Source organism: Polypterus senegalus, chromosome 14 (genome assembly GCF_016835505.1).
Source record: "Polypterus senegalus isolate Bchr_013 chromosome 14, ASM1683550v1, whole genome shotgun sequence".
NCBI lineage: Eukaryota > Metazoa > Chordata > Cladistia > Polypteriformes > Polypteridae > Polypterus > Polypterus senegalus.
Window position 1 is genome coordinate 144,970,988 of NC_053167.1, and position 21,828 is coordinate 144,992,815.

General features: G+C 42.9%; 1 protein-coding gene across 1 annotated transcript in view; it reads right to left on the reverse strand.

The window, feature by feature from the left end:
• Positions 1–3,325: 3,325 nt before the first annotated feature.
• Positions 3,326–21,828, reverse strand: part of LOC120514361 — a 71,591-nt gene continuing 53,088 nt past the window's right edge. The window contains exons 10-18 of the mRNA XM_039734679.1: positions 17,049–17,233; positions 16,280–16,343; positions 11,564–11,624; positions 6,346–6,541; positions 5,988–6,158; positions 4,261–4,416; positions 3,899–4,070; positions 3,637–3,737; positions 3,326–3,559 (exon numbers count right to left, since the gene is read on the reverse strand). Coding sequence (XP_039590613.1) covers positions 3,341–3,559; positions 3,637–3,737; positions 3,899–4,070; positions 4,261–4,416; positions 5,988–6,158; positions 6,346–6,541; positions 11,564–11,624; positions 16,280–16,343; positions 17,049–17,233 — 1,325 coding nt within the window. The 3' untranslated portion in view covers positions 3,326–3,340. The remainder of the gene's footprint in view (positions 3,560–3,636; positions 3,738–3,898; positions 4,071–4,260; positions 4,417–5,987; positions 6,159–6,345; positions 6,542–11,563; positions 11,625–16,279; positions 16,344–17,048; positions 17,234–21,828) is intronic.

Below are 21,828 nucleotides of genomic sequence, written 5' to 3' on the forward strand. Positions count from 1 at the left end.
CCTTTCTGCCTGTGGACACACACTGAACATGCCACCTGTAAGGTTCCCAGTCTGAACTTTCAATACTGGCGAGTATTCGGTTTGAAGTTAAGTTTTGAATGGCATGTGACGCCCATGAAGCTCCGCTGCCAGGCCTCTGAGGAGCAGTAAGGAGCAGAGCTCGGCCTCTGACGTCGCTCACGTACTAACAAAGCCCCTTAGCCCCTGAGGTTTCATTACAAAGCACACACTACCTGGGTAGACATACAGAAGGTGACTGTCAGCCATCGCCACGCTTCTCTCTAAGGGTACACAAACAATCAACAGTCGATGCAAACTCAGATACTGCAGGAACTTATCATCAATTCATAACTTCCAGTAAAGGTAATCTTTAAATATTTTAAATAGATGGGAGTCAGATTAAAAGATCAGCATCCTTATTCCATTTTTGGTTAAGTGGAGCAACAAGTGGGTGAAATAAACAAGTAAAACAATAGCCGTAAATGCATAGTTCATAGATATATACAAATTAAAAGCCAACTAATAAGGCCATCAAGTCAACCTGCATTAATAACTCAACACAAAGTAAAGCCTGAAGCAGCAATGGCTCTTAACGTCTGTGTATTTCCAAAATGGCCGCCATAACCAGAGGATTGTTGTAAATTTAGTGTAAGAAGAAAGACGAGTCCAAACTGATCCCAAACCGATTTATTTGTTTTCTTGATAGTTGCCAGTCAGGTGTTAGATGTAATCATAGCACAGAAACTCTTTTGATCAAAGGACTTAATGACATGCGGCACATTGTGTGTGCAAATGGGGAATAATAAAATATATTCAAAAACAGAGTCATTAATTGAAGGACTCTCCAGCAACGAAGTCTGCAGCCAGGAACTTGAACATTTATACCAAAAATTAAAATCCTAAATGCCAGCCACAACTGCACTGAGCTTTTCTTTGCTGAGGTTTACAAACTCAGATGACCAGGAAGTTCATGACGGTGACTTTTTATCCCATCACAATGATGAGATCAGTGCCACACACACATCTGGGTGATGTTGTATAGTAATGTTGTGGTCAAAAAATGGTGGTGCCCAGGAACAACAGGATCAGGAAAAGACATAAAATATTCATAACTATCTGAGAACAAAGAGAGAGAGAGGTTGGGAGCACACGTTGATACACCACAATGACGCACCCACCATATGACAAACCACCTCAGGATCCCAGATTAGGCCCTGAGTGCAGCCACATAGTGGGTGACACCTCAGCACCACATTAGTCCAGATGGGATTCAACAGTGGGAGATTTCATGAGGTGGCTGGAGTGCCAGTCCTGCCACCAACACCCATGTTTTCCCTGTAAGTTGGAGGAGCTGCTTGCAGGACTGGATGCAAGTTAATGTCATAACCAGAAGGAAGCAATTGCAGGTTGAGGGCCTTGCTCAAGGGCCCAGCGGAGTGGAATCACTTCTGGCGTTTACAGGATTTGAACCAGCAACCTTCCGATTGCCAGTGCAGATCCCTAGCCTCATAGCCACCATTTTGTCTGCTGAAAAAACACAAAGCCCTGACTAAGAACAATGCTACGAATGTGTTCTGCGACCCAAAAAAAGTACATATTAGGATATAAGATTACAAAAGAGTTCAGGAAAACGTGCAATAAAATAATAACGAACTGGGATGATAAGGATGCCCCTTCTATCCAGTAGTACAGCATCTTCAGGTGTTTCGGTCTTTCAACATCGCCCACTCCTGCCCAGCTGACCCACCGTGTTAAACGCAATCCCAGCAGCAGCCGCCTCACATGAATTGGTTCTCTTGATCCATACAAGTGGCTTTCTCTTACAGCATTACGGCCCTCCTCTTTGTAGACCCTGTTTCTCCCCGGTCAAGATAACACCCTGCATGGTGGCTGCCCTGCAGAGCCCCGACAGCCCACCTAGATCAGCTTACAGAAAGCCCACCAAGCACTAATCTGCCTCTCCTCCACGAGCTCTTGGTATTTCTTTCTTTCATGTGCCTCATCCATGTGTTCATCCCAGGGCGTTGTATTGTAAGTTTAAATCTGATCAACTATTTGGTGGCCTCTGAAAAGATAATCACGTCTGTGGAGTCGTTTGTGTGATGTGGTCTGGAAATCTTAACTGCTTGTCCAGATCTGCTCGGATCTGCCAGTCAGAGGCTGTAGTAAGGAAGCCGGTCATGGATTTTGGCTGAGCGTGGGGTTGGTCTCCTGCTTTGATAAAGTAGGTGATGTGGTGTGTGCTGGTGGTGACTGCAGTTGATACAATGTTGGCGACTGCCATCAGAACTGGGTCATGGCACCAACGGCATCAGAACTCTTCAGGTGCCTTATGGAAGCTACTAAGGAGGTTTTCTAATGGCCCATTCCCAGTGCAATTACAGCAAACAGATGTCTCACCCGTCCCCCAGATAAGGAGGTTTGTAGGACTTGGGTGGACGTTGTAAACAGCTTGGTCAAGGACCTGAATACGATGGGGGTCTGCCTGCCAGATGTTCTCCCAGGTTATCGTGCACTGGAGTGCACCCTCCCACCATCCTACCTGCTTGGAGATCCTCTTTAAGATGGTGTCTCTCTTTACCTTGGTCTGTCCGCCTGGGTTTTGGGGACGAAGCCTAGGCTGGCTGTCCCCCTTGCCACCATTCCCATTGGAGCTTTCTGCCATATGCCGGATTCTGCCAGTTTTAGCGAGTTATGTTCCCTCCATTTCCTCCCAGTTCATACTTCTGCTCCAGCTGTTGATAATAACAGGTGAGTGCTGTTCACTCAGACACAAGCACTGGTTTGGTTACCACAGATCCTCACATTGTCCTTAAACAACACTTGATTGGCCTTTCTGGTTGCACTTCAAACTGGTTTCAGTTCTGCATAACAACGAGGACATTTTTTGTTAACATTGGCACCTGTGCGTCAAACATGGCATGTAGTGGGCCTCACTGATCTTTTCCAGGCTCTTTATTATTTTCACTTTCCAGATTACTGTTAAGAGAGATCATTTCTAAACAGAATGGCTACCATATATTTATTTATTTATTTATTTATTTATTGCACCAGATGACCCCAAGGCTCTTAACCCTTTAAAGTGAGAGTTTGACTAACATTACAGAACAGACAAGCAGAAATTGCACACCATGGCCAAGTTTTTGACACAACTGATAATCAATTCTAAAGCTCAGTAATTGAACGACTACAGAGTCTGCATTTGACACCCAGGGATGTCCTATAATGACCAAAGAATGCCACTTGGGCTCTACTTCTACATTCATAATCTAAATGTTAGGGCCAATTTGCTTTTCTGTGAAGGAAATAAACTGCGATATGAGACCCTAGCTGAAGTGAGTCATGGAAACAGCATGGAGTTCATATCATTAGGTGTCACCGTGAGCCGCTCATTCAAATTCAGATTTTCAAAGTAGGAGTCGGCAGCTCTGAGCATCTGTTGCAGGGCGCCCAGGAGGAGGACGTCAATGGCGTCACTCAGCTCCAGCTCGCTCGAGTAGTTCTTCACTGCAATGATGCGCGCCACTGGGACACCGAGCTCCTTCTCAAGTCGCTCCATCTGGGAAGAGACAGAGACAGTGGGTGCCTGCAGAGACGCCAAATCCAGAACATCACTGTACGGTCATTGTTACTCACCCTCTCTTTAATGTAGCTACTCTTGTACACGTTGTGCACATCTTTCTGTACCTCAATGCAGGCCAAATCCACCTTTGTGAGCAGCACCAGCTGGGGAATCTCTACATATGTCGGACACAAAGGAAGATGACTTCAAACCATTCATTTTTTATACAGTGCTTTTAAGGCACGTTCAAGTCATACTCACAGTCTCCTAACTCTCCTTAACCAGGGTGAAGCGGGCACACGGCTAATCCCCTGTGCAAGGCTTCCCGTGACTTACCCAGCTCATTGACCTTTAAGCGAATGGCATTTAACTTTTTCAGCACACAGGGTTTCATTTCAAGGGGTGATGAGGCATCAATAACGTAGACCACACAGTGCACTTTATCAGCAAGTTTTGGGTTCTTCCGGAAGCGGATATCAAATTTTGATATGGCATTTAAAGGATTAAACTTGAAGAAAGAGAAACAGACAGTAAGACTAGAGAACAACCATCCAAACCCCCAGAAGGTGGGGTCTTCCCCAGCTGTCTCAACACACATCATCAGTAGAGGGCAGCACTTTTGATATTTCAGAGAGTCAGGTTTCCAGCTGAGAGTCTCACCCACCAATGTACCCGCCTCTGAGCCGAGTCAGACTTACTGTATAATCGTGAGTGACGTGCCCCTCTATGACACTAAGAATGTCTTCAGCAAGAATTCCGCTATTTTGAATGCCCTCTTCCAGGCCCATGGTGTCACACAGGATGAGAGGCAACTCCATACCACGTCGTCCATAAAATATGGGATATGACTTGTACTGAAAAGAGAAAGAGCACAAGGCACATCGCGGAGTGTTAGAATGCTTTTCACTCCGCTCACAAACTTGTAGCCATTTAAAGCAGAAATTTGGCGTTTTTCTTCAGTTATTTCTTCACAATTTTGGCATACTCGTATAATAGTTTGTCACCTTCAATTGCATTCTAAAGTGAAGCGTATTTTATACACTTTAAAAATAAATAGCCCACTTTATACTTGATTTATAATGAAAATAAAGGGTACCAGAGTCCTATCATTACGAAAAGCCTTAAAACTTATCAAATGCATCCACTTGGAAGCAGCAAACATTTCGATTTCAAAAAGCATGCCTTCTGTGTTTCTAAGGCATTCTGCTCATAATGAAAGTAATTGGAAAATAGTACAATTGATCAGAGACTCTTGGTCCCATTTCCTCAAGGTAAGGGTACACGTCTTGCTCAGAGATATGACAACCAAATGGCAAGCCCCTGCCAGCCCATTACATTCTGTGTTGTGATTTTAGAGAGTGAGATGCAAGGTGAGTGGTCGCACATTGAAAAGAGCACATGAGAGCTTCATTGTACTTTGTATAAAGAACAATACATAAGAACTGGATTGATTAGTTAAAGTCTTGGACTTCAAAAGCTGAGGCTGTGGGTTCAGATCCTGCTACTGACACCGTGCCAGCTGGAAAAAAAAAACCAAAAGAAATGTAACCAATTGTATCATAAATGTTGTAAGTCACCTTGGAAAAAGAAAAAGCAGAGTGCACAATAAACTGACTGAAGCACCACAAACCAACTGAGAATATGGTAACAATGGAACTGAGCACAACATTTCTAAGAGTAAATTCACTGACCCTCACTGCTTGCAATTAGTCCATAAATACACTGGAAGAGCATGAAAACAGCAGCCCCCATGTCATTTCTTTGTCTTTGTTGTTGTTGTTTGCTATTTTATTGCTATTTTTTGATAATATGGGGTAAAGAGAGACAGAACACAAAGAAAAAGGTTGGAGGATCCTACTCATATATTGTGAGGTTTGTAGGGAAAAACGAGATGCGAGATACTCCGCAGAGTAATCTAAAAAGACTGAGACCAAAACTGGACTGACTGCACAGCAAGGCTGTTGGTTTTTATAACTGAGGAAAGGGAAGAGGCGGGACATCTGGAAAGAAAGAGGTCATCAGAGGGCGTGGTCTGGAGTCAGAGGGGGGAGGAGACTAGGTCTTACTGCTCCTGTAGGGAGGAAAGAAGAGGAATTAGCACACCTGTAGCTAGACACCCTGCTGCCTCCCATTTGCACGTGTGTGATAATGGAAAATGTGAAGATGGTCTCACACTCACATGCGACAGCAGCTGTTGGATTTGAGCCGAAGCACTGGAGTTAATCACGGGGCTGCCAGCAGAGCTACAGTGGAAATGGTGGAGGAAGAGAGCAGGTGCCCGACTTCGCAAAAAAAGAAGGTACAGACCTTAGCTGCCTTTGATTATCATGAGAAGCGTTAGATTGCTGGTGAATAAAATGGATAGGCTCTCGGCACTGATCAGCAGCTAAGGGAGGTACAAACTCAGCAGTCTCCTGTGCTTTACCAAGATGTGGTTTAGAGCAGAAACACTGGACGCTGTGGTTGCGCTGGATGAATTTAAAATCATGCGGGCGGACAGAAGAAGAACAGAAAGAGACCACTTGGATGGCTGACTGTGTGCCGCAGCAATCCAGGTGGCCACCAGGGCCTGTTGCACACCAGATGGTATTTGCATCTAAGGATAAGAGCACATTGAACTGTGCTAGTGACTTTTTCCTCTCATAAAACAAATGGGGTTTTGCCACAAGCAAATTTTGTAACAAGAGCAGATGCATTGTCTTCTTACCTGCTACCTTTTTCTCCAAGCGCAAAAGCATTACATTTTTTCTAGTATAGAAATTGAGGATTTTCTACTTTCTTACCTTTTTGCTCAAGCTGCTGGTTTCCATTCCACTCTCAGCTTGGTGGATCAGGTAGCCTCTGAACACAGAGTTAATGGAGTTGAAGAAGCTGGACTTGCCAGCAGAGATCTGTCCAATGAGCAGGATCCTGGGTTTTGGGACATCTTCTCTCAGGGACTCATAGGTTTGGATGTCCCTCATTATTTGTCCCCTCTTTCTGTTGAGTGACAAATGTAGTAAGAGTAGCGAGAGAAGAGACAAGTGGAAATGGTCAAATAATAGCATGCCATCTCTGCTAAACCATGGGCACAAGTAGACTCTATTACCTAACATATAGGACACTAAGACCATAGACACCCCTTGCAAGCTTTCCCTAGTAACTCTTGCACCTTTCTGCTTTACAGTATTAAAGCAAAACAGAATATGAGAGTGTTTGCGGTATCAGATGTCCAGTACTTCAGACTGTTTGAAATGGATGCGTTTGGAAAGTCACTTTTTGGAATCCTGCAAACAATGTTCAGATATGTAAGCAGGACTTCAGTCATTTAATGCTTTATATGTTAAAAGGAGGATTTTGAAATCTGCCCTAAACTTAACCAGGAGCCAGTGTAAGGATTTAAGAACTGGAGTTATGTGTTCGTATTTTCTAGTTCTTGTAATAATTCTTGCAGCAGCATTTTGGGTTAACTGGAGGCTGAATAAAGAACAGTTTGAACAGCCAGTGAACACCGCATTGCAGGAGTCAATCCTATTAATAAATGCAGCAAATAATTTCTTAGTATCCTGAAAATTCTTTCACTAATGACCATGGACATTTCAATGAGCCTTGGCAGAAGTGTTTTCTTAATGCTAGGAATGTGTTATCAACCTAACTGACAACCTTTCCAGAAGAAGGTGTAACATTCCCTTCTTCTGTTAGAGAACCTTCATCCAGACCCCTTGTCTCACTCAGAGCAGCAATGTTATAGCTCACCTCAGCTGCAACCAGTGGTGTTTGTCAATGAGGCCTACTGGAGCCACCACAGAAGTCCAGGAGATTCTTCACAATCAATGTTATCAGTTTCAAGATATGTATTTTCTTATTTTTATTTTGAATGCATAGACGGAATGACCTGGCAGGTGTGGTAATCTGTCCAGAACTGGGTTAAGAGGGCAAATTTTAAGATACCTTTTCTTGGCCTTCCCTAGCTGGGGTGACCAGTGATATCCCTGAACAGACAGGCTCAGTAATCCTAGCTGTCAGTGACCCAATATACTGTGCCACTGGAATGCAGAGTTCTTACTAGGAGCTCCCTGTTCATTCACACCAACACCCATCACCAGATACCCTATCACTGCCAAGCTTTCACCCAGTGCAAGGTCCAGGTATTGTTTATTGTGGTCAGACGTGGAGACATTAGAAAACATTACAACACTCTAGACGAGAACAGGCCATTCAGCCCAACAAAGCTCGCCAGTCCTCTCCACTTATTTCTTCCAAAAAAACATCAAGTCGAGTTTTGAAAGTCCCTAACGTCTTACTGTCTACCACACGTGAAGGCGCTATATAACCTGACATTTTGTTAGCCTTCTTAATGGCTTCTGAACAATGTCTGCCAGTGAGTCCACTATGACTCCTAAATCCTTCTCATAAGGTGGACTCGATTTTCTGACCACCCATTGTGTATTCAAACCTCACATTTTTACTTCCTATGTGTAATACTTTACATTTACTGACATTAAATTTCATCTGCCACAAATCTGCCCAAGCCTGTTTGCTATCCAAGTCCTTCTGTAATGATATAACGGATTCCAAATTATCTGATAATCCACTTATCTTGGTATCATCTGTGAACTTCACCAGCTTATTACTTATATTCCTATCTAAATCATTTATATATATTAAAAATAGCAGCGGTCCCACACTGCCCCCTGCTGGTCACCACTCTTAACATCGGCCAGTTCTGATGAGGTTCCTCACACCATCACCCTCTGCTTCCTGTGTCTGAGCCAATTCTGCACCCATCTAAAAACATCACCCTGAACTCCCACTTCTTTTAACTTTATGCCCAACCTCTCATGTGGCACCTTATCAAATGCTTTCTGAAAGTCCAGATAAATAATATCATAAGCTCCACTTTGATCGTATGCTTTTGTTGCAACCTCATAGAATTCCAACATGTTAGTAAAACACGACCTCCCTCTTCTGAAGCCATGCTGACTGTTCAGAATAACTCCTGTCCTTGCCATGTGTTGCTCAATCTTATCCTTAATAATCCCTTCCATTAATTTTCCTGTGATGTTTCATGTTAATCTTACTGGCCTATAGTTGCTCTGATCTGCCCAGTCACCCTTTTTATATAATGGGATGATATTTGCCATTTTCCAGTCCTTCAGAATCTCTCCAGTGCTCAGTGACTTCCTAAAAATATGCGTCAAGGGTTTATATCTGAACTCACCCTCCTTCTTAAGAACACGAGGATAAATATTATCTGGGCCTGGTGATTTGTTTGATTTCATCTTATTTAATCTGAGCAGCACTTCTCCCTGTTTATTTTTTAATTTTGTATTAATTCCAAATTTAGGTCTGTATCTGTCCTGCATTACATTTTTAAACCTGTTCCACTGCTCCTCGACTGTCTCCACATTTAAAAGCTTATCCCAGTCGCTGATAACTTCTAAAAACTCCTCTCTTGTGCTCCTCCATCTGCAAGGTTATCCCAGTTAATATTTTCATAATTAAAGACCCCCATGACTATAATATCCCCCTGTAAACTTGCCTTTTTGAATTACTAAAAAGATGTGTGTTTAAATGACTGTCTGAATTGGGTGCTCTATAACACACTCCTAAAATAAGACCTCTTTCCCTAATATTTTCCAGGCGAAGCCACACATCCTCACTAAGATGGGGCTCATCATCCAACTGAAGATGACTTACATTTAAACCCTGTTTGGCATAAACAGCAACCCCACCTCCTTTTCTGTTCTGTCTCTCCTTCCTAATAATGTGTATCCCTCTATGTTACACTCATCCCCATCTTTGTTATTTAGCCAGGTGTCCGTTATTGCTGTAATATCATAATTATGCTCTGCTACATACGACTCCAACTCACTTACGATATTTTTGATACTTCTAGCATTAAGGCAAGCTATTTTTAATGTGTTACTTTTTCTACATTTACGTGTTTGCTAGAATTTACATTACTATGCATTTTTATTTCTACACCATTGTTTGTTCTTCCATGTATAGATCTAAATCTGGCCTGTCCTAAACTCCCTGCCCCCAATCCTCGACTAGCCTACACATACGCCTCCCCAATCCATTGGTGCCCCTCCAGTTCAGATGTAACCCGTCACAGTCTAACAGGTCCCATCTGTTCCAAAAGGAGTCCCAATGCCCCATAAACCAATACCCTTCTAACCTGCACCAAGATTTGAGCCATGCGTTAAGCCTTCTAATCTCCTCAATCTTACCTGGACTGGCGCGTGGCACAACTTTGGAGAAGACTACCTTGTCAGTTCTGCTCTTCAGCTTGGCACCTAACTCTTTGAATTTGGATCGCAGGACTGACAGACTACCCTTATGTATGTCATTTGTTCCAACGTGGACAATGACAACTGGATCCACCCCCGCTCTGGCCAAGCGTCTATCCACCCTTCCAGGGAGGTCTCCCATCTGAACTCCCAGAAGACAACACATCGTGCGAGACTCTCTCTATCTGGAGCACACCTGCGCTTCAATCCCCCTAATGATTGAGTCCCCAACTATCACTACCTCTCTCTTTCTGGGTACTGGTTTTGAGGTGGCCCGTTGGGGATCCTCATCTCTGCCTACCAACTCAGAATTATCAGAGTCACCGTCCAGCTCCGCCAGGACATGATAACGGTTAGACACTTCTAACTCTGGGGTTGATGCCCCCGGACAGTGTGCACCCTTTATCTTATGCCTTGTGACCGTGACCCACCTATTCCTACCTGTCTGGTCTGGAATCTCCTCCTGCGCCACCTTAGGGGTGCACACTATCTCTCTAAAGGACACCTGGGCCAAGTCCGCCAATTCTCTATTACAACGCAGGTCAGCCAACTCCTCCTCCAGTTCAGCGACCCTGAGCTCGAGGTGCTGGATCAGCTGGCATCTCTTGCAGATGTAGCCCTCATAGACAACTGGCTCTTCCAAACCATCATCTAAAAAGTCCAACATCCAACAGGACTTGCATTGCACTGGCCTCATTATTAAAATTTGATTTGGGATTACTACGCTGCCTTAACTTTTTTTTTTCTTAAAATACAATGTCTTCTTCTTTAAGCTACACCTTAACTTAAATGGTAACATTAAGATCTGCTCCAGATATTTTACACCTTCTGCCCCCTTAAGCTCCTGTACTTGCTAAAGTATGTGTGAAGGGTTTATATCTGTACTCATTAGCCTCCTTAAATACTCTGTGGTAAATATTATCTGGGCCTGGTGATTTGATTTCATTTTATTTAATCCCAGCTGCTCTTCTCTCTCTTCAATTTCCAGATCCCTCAGTACCTCCTTAGTAGTCCCTGTTACTGCTCTGAGGTTATCCACTGGCTCACTTGTGAACACCTCAGAAAAATGTAAGTTTAGGGCGTCTGCTATTTCACTGTCTGTGTCTTTTAATTCCCCTTTAATATTCCTGATGAACTTGACCTCCTCCTTAACTGTTCTTTTACTACTAAAATACTGAAAGAATCTCTTAGGGTCGTCTTTCGCCTTATCTGCTATATTCCCCTCCAACTGTCTTTCAGCCTCCCTGATACCCTTCTTAACGGTTGCCCTTTTACCACTGGAAGGCTTCTGTGATGACAGTGAAGCAAATTTACTGTCAAGCCGACTTCTTCTCCAGGCCTTAAAGAAGACACAGGAAGCCACCACATACCATCTGATGAGGTACAGATTGGTCTGACTGAGCTCTGGAGCTTTACAGGGGCTGTGTTTATGTCTGCCTGGAGTTTCTGCTGTCGTGTAGTTGGCACCTTGTGGCTGTTGGTTCATTGACCCTACAGGCAGAACTACGATCAGCTGGTTAAGAACTGGCATTTTGAGCAGCTTCTTTCTACAATTACAAATACTGCTACCCTGAATATGTTTACAGAGACATGGAAATGAGCAAAAAGGATGCATGTGGCTGAATACTGCCAGGTCAACTGAGAGACAAAAGCAGAGAGACACACATTCATCCCTCTCTTACACTTTTTATTACTTTACTCTAAAAGTAAGTAATGAGTGCCTTACTCTCGACTCCAGTCCATTGGCCTCCAAGGCTCCTTTAGGAGTAGTGCAGTGGATTTGTCACCTGAAAAACATGGAAAACACAGGCATTGGATTAATCACAAACTGTATCAGACCCTCGGAATACATTCTAACGAGGTGCTTCTCTTAGCGGTAGCGACCTGTAGCAGATACCATCAGCCATGATATACCGCTGTGAGGCCTTGTCCATTTTTGTTTGTTTCTAGGAACCCAAGGTTGCCCAAACACCATAATTGCCACTTTAGTTATCACTTACATTTCTGGCCCATTCTGCATATTTTTTATTTTCTGTTAAGACTGTTAGTTTTGTCATTCATTATGTGATGTCATTTTGGGTTTGAGATTTCATCATGAGAATTGTGATTCACTAGCAATTTTCCAACCATAGCCATTGTGTTTGTCATGTAACTGCTGTCACTGCAGCACATGATGCCATCCAGTTCAGAGTCGTTATTATGAAGTTTACAGTTTTCCTTGTCTTTTTCAAAACCATTTTGTTTCTCTTCAATGCACTGCTGTGTCAAGGTTAGTGTGTCACCTGTTGTTATGGAAATCCATCCCACTGCCAACTGGGCTTGTGCACCCTAATTGGCACAACTACTTAAAAGTCGACCTGTCCCAGAATATAACCACAGATGCTTAAAGCTGATACTCCTTGGTTATGCCACTCGCCAAGCATTGATGTGTTACTCCCACTGTACTACTTTCTGTTAGAAAGCCCCCTTTTCACTCCTGATTAACCTACTGTTCCCAGCCCACAGCAACCCATAAAAATGATGAAGTCCATTTCTCTGCTAGCATTTTATTCAATTCTTAGTGCCAAAGCCAAAAGCAAATAAAGTACAGCAATCCACATCATACAGCCTCTATCAGCTCTTGGCAGACTTTGACACCGGAGCACCTCCATGTCTATGTGCTCAGGGGGCTGTGACCTTGTGTTTCCATTGTGTTGGTTCAAGTGTGGGCTGACATTGCCTCTGTTTTCCTGTTTGTCTTCTCCTCTCTCTTTCTTCCTGTCAATGCTAGAAGCTACTGACATTTTAAAGTCTGCTAGAGCATGAGGTGAGCACTCCTAGCCCTACTCCGTGTCCAGTGTCATCTTGACAAGCCGTGCCAGCACATGTTGGTGCTGGCTGCATACATGAAAGTGGCTCATGACATGTGGCCTTTGCTTTAGGGCACACATACCCCCATGCTTCACACCTTGAGTAAGTGCAAGACTGTTTTGGCTGCATGGGCTCTTCTTCTCTATATTTAATTTGGAGCATCCCATATTAAGCTTGAAGACAGTTTACATTTGATGTCCAAGCTTAAGGGAAGCATCTCAGGGGTTATTTTTAAGAATGTGAGTGTAGGTGTGTTCTTATTAGCGGAGTTGGCTGATTATTTGTTTTCATGCCTGATAGCAGTCATCACAGCAATCCCTCATTAGTGCTCCAAGGATCATTGAGAGTATCTACAATCAAAATGATATCAATATTCTGAGCAGGTCAGTGAAAAAAGAAAAAACAAGACTAAAGAGAAAACCGAGGAGAACAAAGAGATAACAAGAGCAGGATTGGCAGGTCGCAGCAGAGATGAGGTGAGATGATCACAATATCCAGCAGTGTAGTGAGGAAATCAACGCTGCAATGGCTGATCCCTCCTGCTGAAGAGTGGAGAAGGAGCAATCAAGCACCTTGAGGGATCTGTGGTGACCAACAGAGGTGAGAGGATCAGGCAGTCAGCCTTAGTGGGTTCCAGCAGATATCAAAGGAGGTTGCTGGGACGTACAGTCATATGAGAAAGTTTGGGAACCCCTCTCAGCCTGCGTAATAATTAACTCTCCTTTCAACAATAAAGATAACGGTGGTCTGTCTTTCATTTCCTAGGAACATCTGAGTACTGCTGTGTCTTCTGAACAAAGATTTTTAATGACGCAGTATTTAGTTGTATGAAATTAAATCAAATGTGAAAAACTGGCTGTGCAAAAATGTGGGTCCCCTTGTCATTGTGCTGATTTGAATGCCTGTCGCTGCTAAATGCTGATTACTTGGTATGATGAGCGCGTTAAGCCTTGAACTTCATAGACAGGAGTGTCCAATCATGAGTGGTCAAAGGTATTTAAGGTGGTCAGTTGTAAGTTGTGCTTCCTTCCCTTTGACTCTCCTCTGAAGAGTGACAGACAGCATGGGATCCTCAAAGCAACTCTCCAAAGATCTGAAAACAGAGATTGTTGAGTCTCATGGCTTAGGGGAAGGCTACAAAAAGCCATCTGAAAGGTTTAAACTGTCAGTTTCAAATGTAAGGAATGGCATCAGGAAATGGAAGGCCACAGGCACAGTTGCTGTTAAACCAACTCAGGTCTGGCAGGCCAAGAAAAATACAGGAGTGGCACATGAAGAGGTAGGATTGTGAGAATGGTGACAGACAACCACAGATCACCTCCAGAGACCTGCAAGGACATCTCGCTGCAGATGGTGTATCTGTACATCGTTCTGCAATTCAGCGCAATTTGCACAAAGAACATCTGTATGGCAGGGTGATGAGAAAGAAGCCCTTTCTGCTCTCACCCCACAAACAGAGTCGCTTGTTGTATCAAATGCTCATTTAGATAAATCAGATTAAATTGGGAACAAAGTGCTTTGGACTGATGAGACACAAATGGAGTTATTTGGTCAGAACAAAAAGCGCTTTGCAAGGCAGAAGAAGAACACCGCATTCCAAGAAAAACACCAGCTACCTCCTGTCAAATTTGGTGAGGTCCCATCATGCTGTGGGGCTGTGTGGCTAGCTCAGGGACTGGGGCCCTTGTTAAAGTCGAGGGTCGCATGAATTCAACCCAATATCAACAAATTCTTAAGGATAATGTTCAAGACTCAGTCACAAAGTTGAAGTTACTTAAGCAGGGGTTGGATATTCCAACAAGACGATGACCCAAAACACAGTTGGAAATCTACAAAGGCATTCATGCAGAGGGAGAAGTCCAATGTTCTGGAATGGCCGTCACAGTCCCCTGACTTGAATATCATTGACAATCTATGGGATGATTTGAAGCAGGCTGTCCATCACATTGAACTGAACTGGAGAGATTTTGTATGAAGAATGGTCAGAAATACCTCCATCCAGAATCCAGACACTCGTCACAGGCTATAGGAGGACAGCATTGAGAGGCTCAAAGGAGCAAAAGGAGGCTCAGCTAAGTATTGATGTCATATCTCTGTTGGGTGCCCACATTTATGCACCTGTCTAATTTTGTTATGATTCATATTGAATATTTTCTGTTAATCCAATAAACTTCATGTCACTGCTGAAATCCTACTGTGTCCATAAGGCATGTCAGATATTAAAAGGAAGTTGCTACTTTGAAAGCTCAGCCAATGAGAAACAAAATTCCAAACAATTAAGAGGGGTCCCCAAACTTCTTCATATGACTGTAAGTTGGATGGTTGGCCACATTCGCCAGCATCTCGGCCTTGCTGTGAGACCCAGAAGGTAAGCAGGGGAGAAGAGAGGGAGACACAGGGATGTACTTGGGACTAAAAACCAGGAGGCAATTCAGGTTCTGATTTTATTTTTGGTTTTATCTATTTCTTGGATTTATTTCTTTGTTTTATCTTCACTGCACTATTTTAAAGTTTCCACCACACTTCATGAACACTGCTTGCACTTTGCACCATGATCTTATGGTTCTGTTCACATTCTGCCGTATTCTATCTTGGCTATGACTATTGATGTTCCTGGAAAAGAAGGATGCCCATGGCTGTGGGCACTGAGGGTATCCCACCCAGTTATGACTTTTTGTTTGTTTTTCAGCTCACATCTCTTCTTCCTGTCCTTATTTAAAAAAAAACGTTCTTTCAACCCTTCAGTGGCAGAGTAGAGGCATGAGTTTGGTCCCATCTTAGTGCGCTTCTCAGGCAGGATGATTTTTACAGAAGTAATGTAAGAATAATTTAGCCAAAATAAATGTTTTCAGCATACAACTGGACTTCTCACATACTGTATGAATTATACGATACAAGGAAGTTTACTTTTGTGTTGGTATTTCTTCAGCATTGGTCCCCACTTAAGCTCATTGTGTCAGAAATGTTGTCATCTCCATAAAAACATGAGATTGCACATTTTTCTTAGCTATCATTACAAACAACATGAGGTAAGTAACAGATGAAAAAATGATCATTTTTTGGATGGAGTATTCCTTTAACACCCGGTGCTGCATTCTGATTTTCTTCTTTGTCACTTCTGACGTTGAGACAATTGAGTGGCACATCTGAGCTGTCAGTGTCCGCCCTACCGATCTAGTCATAAATAACTTGGAGACATGCAGAGTGTCAAGATAATCTAAAGGCTGGGATGACCCCTGACCCCATGACACCCTGTACCCATGTGACTTTCACAAAATGAAGACAACTTGCCTACCTGCAGTGATCTGACTCTTCAATTCGCTTGCTGTCAATAGTGGAGCGGCAAGGTAAAAGGTCAAAGGTTATTTATTACCTGTGCATGGTTGGCCTGGCAGGTGACAAACAAAGCTGTAGGACAGAATTGAACACAGCAGGTAACACAAAATCACAAAATTCCAAAGCAAACATCAAGAGCTGAAGTCACCAGAAGAAAAGGCAGAGATGTCCAGAGAGAGCAGACACGGGCCATCCAGCAGAAAGTGAAAGGAGAACAGCTGACGTGAACCTCACCTCCCGTTCAGGACATACTCACTTGCGTCTATAGGCATATTGTATGCAGCTTTAAATAAGTGATTGAGAAATGAAAACACAGTGTCCTATAAAAAAAAAAAGAAACAAACGAGATTTAAAAGAGTTAACCAGGAGGAATTGGAAATTTGCTCAAGAAGCCAGAACTGCTTTGTGGGCCTAGAACGCCTGCTACGAGGTTTGTAATGGCACCTCAGCCGTGTTTTAATATCAGCAAGAGGCTACGTATTCCACAGGGGTCTGCTAGCAGCAGTCTGATTCCAGTGGGAGACAGTCTGTCCAAATTAGCCCACTTTTAATGACTTTGGTTTGGACCATTGGAAAAGGAGTACAGCATCAGCATGCGATTACAGCATTGGCGTGATGGACTTTTATTTTGTGACTCACAATTAACCATGAAAAGGAATGAAATGTCAGTTAAAGTCAAGACGCTGGTCACCAGACCCACAGGCCAAATTACAGCAACCTCTACCTCAAAGTGTGTATCCGCCAGCCACTGAAAGAAAATAAAATACAAAAGTTGAACCCAAACCTCTATCCTCAGCAATGCTCAAATTACCAGCAATGTTTTAGCCTTAATTGAGGACAAATCACAAGAACGTTGACTAAATTGAGTAATATTAAAATAACAAAACTCAAATAAGGTGTGGAGGAAGGCCGGGGCCCTTGCCTGGCCGGGACGCCTCCACGCTGGAAGGACTGGGGGAGCAGCACGCCAGAACGTTACCTCCCCCGGCACGCTAGATGGCAGCCCCACTGGGTTGCAATGGTACCTCAGACTTCCACAAGGCTTCATGGGAGTGGGAGTTTGGTGCTGCCCTGTTGGGATCCGTGGGCACTGACAGGGAGTGCTGCAGCTGAGATAGGTGGTGCTGAGCCTTGGAGAGCAGCTCTTCCACCACACCTAGAAGTGCTGCCAGAAAGAGGTCAGTGAGCACCTGGAGCACTTCTGAGTGACCTGTATCAGGGACCAGAGTCGGGATGAGGAGGAGTGGAGGAGAAAAGAAAGGGACTAAGAGATAAAGAGAAAATAAGAAAGCAAAGATGAAGAGTAAAGAAGATGTGTGTCTGGGCTGTTGCGAACATTGTAAAATAGAATTCATGTGTGCTTTTTGGACTTGTGCCTCTAGCGTCTGTTTGTGTCGGGTTAGTAGCACCATCTGTCTTCCACAAAGGAAAGCTGGAATTTGAGCTCAAAATCCACATAATTAAACACAATTAAAAGACAATGTCCTATTAAACCAAGCAATGCATTCATCTGCACCATCAGGCTCATTGTTTTTTGTTTTTTTTTAGCTAATAGCTCAGCTGTCCCAACATCTCCTCCAGATTCTTCTAAAAGGTTTCAAGGTTTCTGCTTCAACTCTTCGTCTTGGTAGTTTTTTGCAGACTCCCACAGCCCTCTGCAGTCCTAAATGATCCACTGGTCTCCTCCAGACTATAATTCACCCTCGAGCTGAAAGAAAGTCGCTGGATCTGCTGTTTCAATACCTTTGAAGATCTACCTGGAAGAGATCCTCAGGCAGTCTCCTCGGCTTTAATTCTCTGAGTCTTTCACAGTAGGACATGTCTTTCAGTCCCATGATGCACCTGGTTACTCTCCTCTGCACAGCTTCTTTCTTGCACACAATACACCAGATGCAGTCTTACTAGTGCATTATATATTTTGAGCATAACAGCCCTTGACCTAAGAACAACAGTTTTTATGTTCTAACCTAACATTTTTAATTGCTTCTGTGTACTGCTTATTTAATGAAAGTGTCCTATTAACATAAACCCTAAATCCTTTTCAGAAGTCACTTCCTGCAGCTCAGTGTCTTCCACCTTTTGTTGACTAGTAGCACTTTACACTTTTCTTCATTAAACTCCATTTTCCAGACATTAGTCCAGCTCTAAATGTTGTCCAAGTCATTTTGAATTCTTTTTGCTTTTTCTTTTTGCCATTCTTCTAATTTTAGTGTCATCTGCAAACTAACTACAGTAACTGTGACAGTAACCACATCGAAACACCATTATAGCAGCTGTCATTTCAACTTATTTTTCATGCTAACGTGGCACATGTTGCCCACCCTCGGTTGTGAGGTTGGGAATGAAGTTTTCTAACCAATTGGGCAGACAACAGAGGCTGCCAACATCACAGCTAATGCATCTTTCAAACATCTATGAGCGGAGTTTACCTCAGCACTTATCCTGACTGGTGTGACATTTATTATATGAAAGGCCTTTGGCATTTTAGAGGCAGAGATGCAGGAAAGATCCAAAGAAAAAAAATCAATGAGAATCATGACAAGGCCGTGTTAGATGTCAATTTATGGGAAAGTTTTAGCTTTAGCTAAGGATTTAGGAAAACGGTCATTTATGAATAAACTTAAAATTACTTACCATTGTGATGCTTGTAGTAAGCTCACCCCAAATCTTAAAACTCAAGGCTTTATGACTTCCTCAGCAACTGTAAGGAGAGCAAACACAGCTCCTTATTAACAAACAAGCCAAACTTGTATTGTCCATATCCTCAGACCACTGTCTCTCACAAGATGAATGGTCACTGCCAGCAGAGGACATCAACTTTTTTTTTCTTTTTTTTTACCTTTGTTAAAAAAGAGGACAATCTGCTGGTCCACATTGACCTATTCTGACACCATTAACTTTAGTAATCCCAGGATGTGTTTCTGGACCCCAATGTGAATTCTTCCAGCTAGAGTGAGATGAAGGGTTGACCATCTATACAAGCCTTGCTTAATTTTTTCTTGCAAATCTTTCTTGATAAAGAGCTTTATGTTTACTTGTGATGTTTACCCCGAGGTATTTAAACTGTTCTGCAATGATAAAAGGTAGGGTGTCTAATCTAATATTATATGCTTGAGAATTCACTGGAAAGAGTACACTTTTAGTCAAATTAATTGTGAAACCAGAGATCTTTAGAAATTCTGTGAGGTGCTGTTAGGACTGCAGGCACAATATTTTGTGGGTCTGATATCTACGTACCATATCATCTACATAGAGAGAAATATTCTGTTCCAGTCCTTCTCTGATAATCCCCTTTATCTGATAAGCATCTCGACATGAACTGCCAGTGGCTCAATGGTGATTTCAAAAAGTAGTGGTGACAAGGGGCATCCTTATCTGGTACCACGTTGTAGTTTCAAGTAGTCTGAACAAATGTTGTTAATACAAACTGAAGCTTCTGGACTTGTGTACAGTAGTTTGATCCAAGCACAAATGATAGGACCAAACCCAAATTTCCCCAATGTAATGAAAAGAAAGTTCCACTTGACCATATCAGATGCTTTTTCTGCATCCAATGATAATAATATCTCTGGGGTGTTTGACTTTGTGGGTGAATATATCACATTAAACAGGCGTCGTAGATTAGAAGATAAGTGTAGGCCTTTAATAAATCCAGTTTGGTCTTATGATATTACCGAAGGCAGCACTTTCTCAGTCCTTCTAGCTAGGACTTTGGAGAGTATCTTAGCATCATTACTCAGAAGTGACATTGGTCTGCATGACACACATTGTAATAAGTTCTTATTTTGCTCAGGAAAGACAGTGATTTAAAGCTTGGCAAATTTGTTAGAGGTAGAATTTTATAATCTCTAGCTTCTGTGAATGTTACAATCTTAATCAAGTCTCCTGCTTCAATGCTTGTCCCTTGCTGCAAGTGGATGAGCCCCTCGAGCAGCTGGGTAAAGCCCAATATTTGGCCACTCTTGACATGATGAAAAGGTATTGGCGAGTTCCTTTAAACTGATTCTGCCAATATGGTGTCCTCCCGTTTCGGTTACACAGGACACCAGTGACCATCCAGTGTCTGGTGGTCAGAGTGCTGCGGCACCACAACTGTTTCAGTGCTACTTACTTGAATGACATTGTCATCTATTCCAATACTTGGAAGAAACCATTACAGCTTGTATAAACCATGCTTCTGATATTAAGCAAAACCAGACTATGGATAAATCTCAAGAAAAGCTTCTTCGGACTAACAGAGGCCAAGTATTTAGGTTATCTAGTGGACAGGAGTACGGTCCAGACACAGTGCTCCAAAGCTGAGGTCATCCTAAATTGGTCCCATCTGATAACAAAGTGGCAGGTCCATTTTTTTTTTTGTAGCTACCCCCAGTTTGTAACCCATTTCTCCAAGGTCACAGCACCCTTGACAGTCCTGACAAAAAAGTGGGCCCCCAACATGATGTTATGGAACTAAAAAGCAGATACTACATTTCATGAAACAGGCCCTCACGTCAGCAACAGTGTTAAGGGCTACTAACTTCTCTTTACCTTTCATCCTCCAGACCGATGCTTTGGACACAGTTCTTGGTGCCATATTGAGCCAAATCATCAATGGTGTTGAACACTCCATCATGTTCCTGAGCCAGAAACTTCTGGACCTGGAGACCAGATATGTGGCAGTGGAGCAGGGAGCCTTGCCAGTTAAATAAGCCATGAACCAGCTGAAGTTCTACCTCCTGGGCTGCGAGTTCACTCTTATCACCAATCCTGCTCCGCTCCAATGGATGTTGGTGCACAAGCAGTCAAACTCGTGAGTCACTAGATGGTTCTTGGGCCTAACCGATTCAAAGTCCTGCATCACAAGAGTTCTCTTCAAGCCAATGCTAAGGCTCTTTGTTAGGTTTTCAACCCCGTGGTTCAGGCTGCCCATTCTGACGGGTCTGGGCTGATGGGTTGTGTCACACGTGTGTGCATGAGAGACAGTTTAAGGGCCCTACTCCCTAGTCATGGTAATTAGCCACTACACCAGGGGTTGGTGCTGTATTCTAATGTCTTCTTTCTTCCTCCCCCTGCAGAACAGAAGATTGATTTCCGTTCCACCACTGACATCACCTCAATTGTTCACCCTGCTCGACCCACCTCTTCCTGCCTGGCACCCAAATGACTGGAAGTTTGGCCATTTTGAAATCAGTTCTACTTTACAGCTCTTGTCTGAAAAGATGAAACCTGCAATTTGTTGCTTCTGTTTCAAGCTTACAACTATTCTAATCATATGGGATCGCCAGGGTGGTGCCCCAGATCTTTGATATTGTCTTGTCTCCTCTTTACAATCTTTTGCCTACTTTATTCGAAGTGTACAAAACCAACTTGACTTATCAGTCTAGGGTAATTACAGTAAAATCCAGAGGTGGGTAGTAACGAGTCACATTTACTCCGTCACCTTTATTTGAGTAACTTTCTTAAAAAATTGTACTTCTAAGAGTAGTTTTACTGCACCATACTTTTTACTTTTACTTGAGTACATTTGTAAATAATAATAATAATAATAATAATACATTTTATTTATACAAGGCGCCTTTCAGTGAACTCAAGGACACCGAACAAACAATACATAAATAAATAAATAAATAAAAGACACAATTATAAACAACTTAAAACATCAGAAAATCTAAAAATTAAAACCAAACCAATGACTTCTTTTGATTTACGGTTTGAGTGAACGCTGGCGGGACTGGTCGCCGCTGCTCGCCGGTAACTAGAATATTGAGTACATTTGTGAAGAAGAAATGCTGCTCTTACTCCGCTACATTGGGCAACACTCGA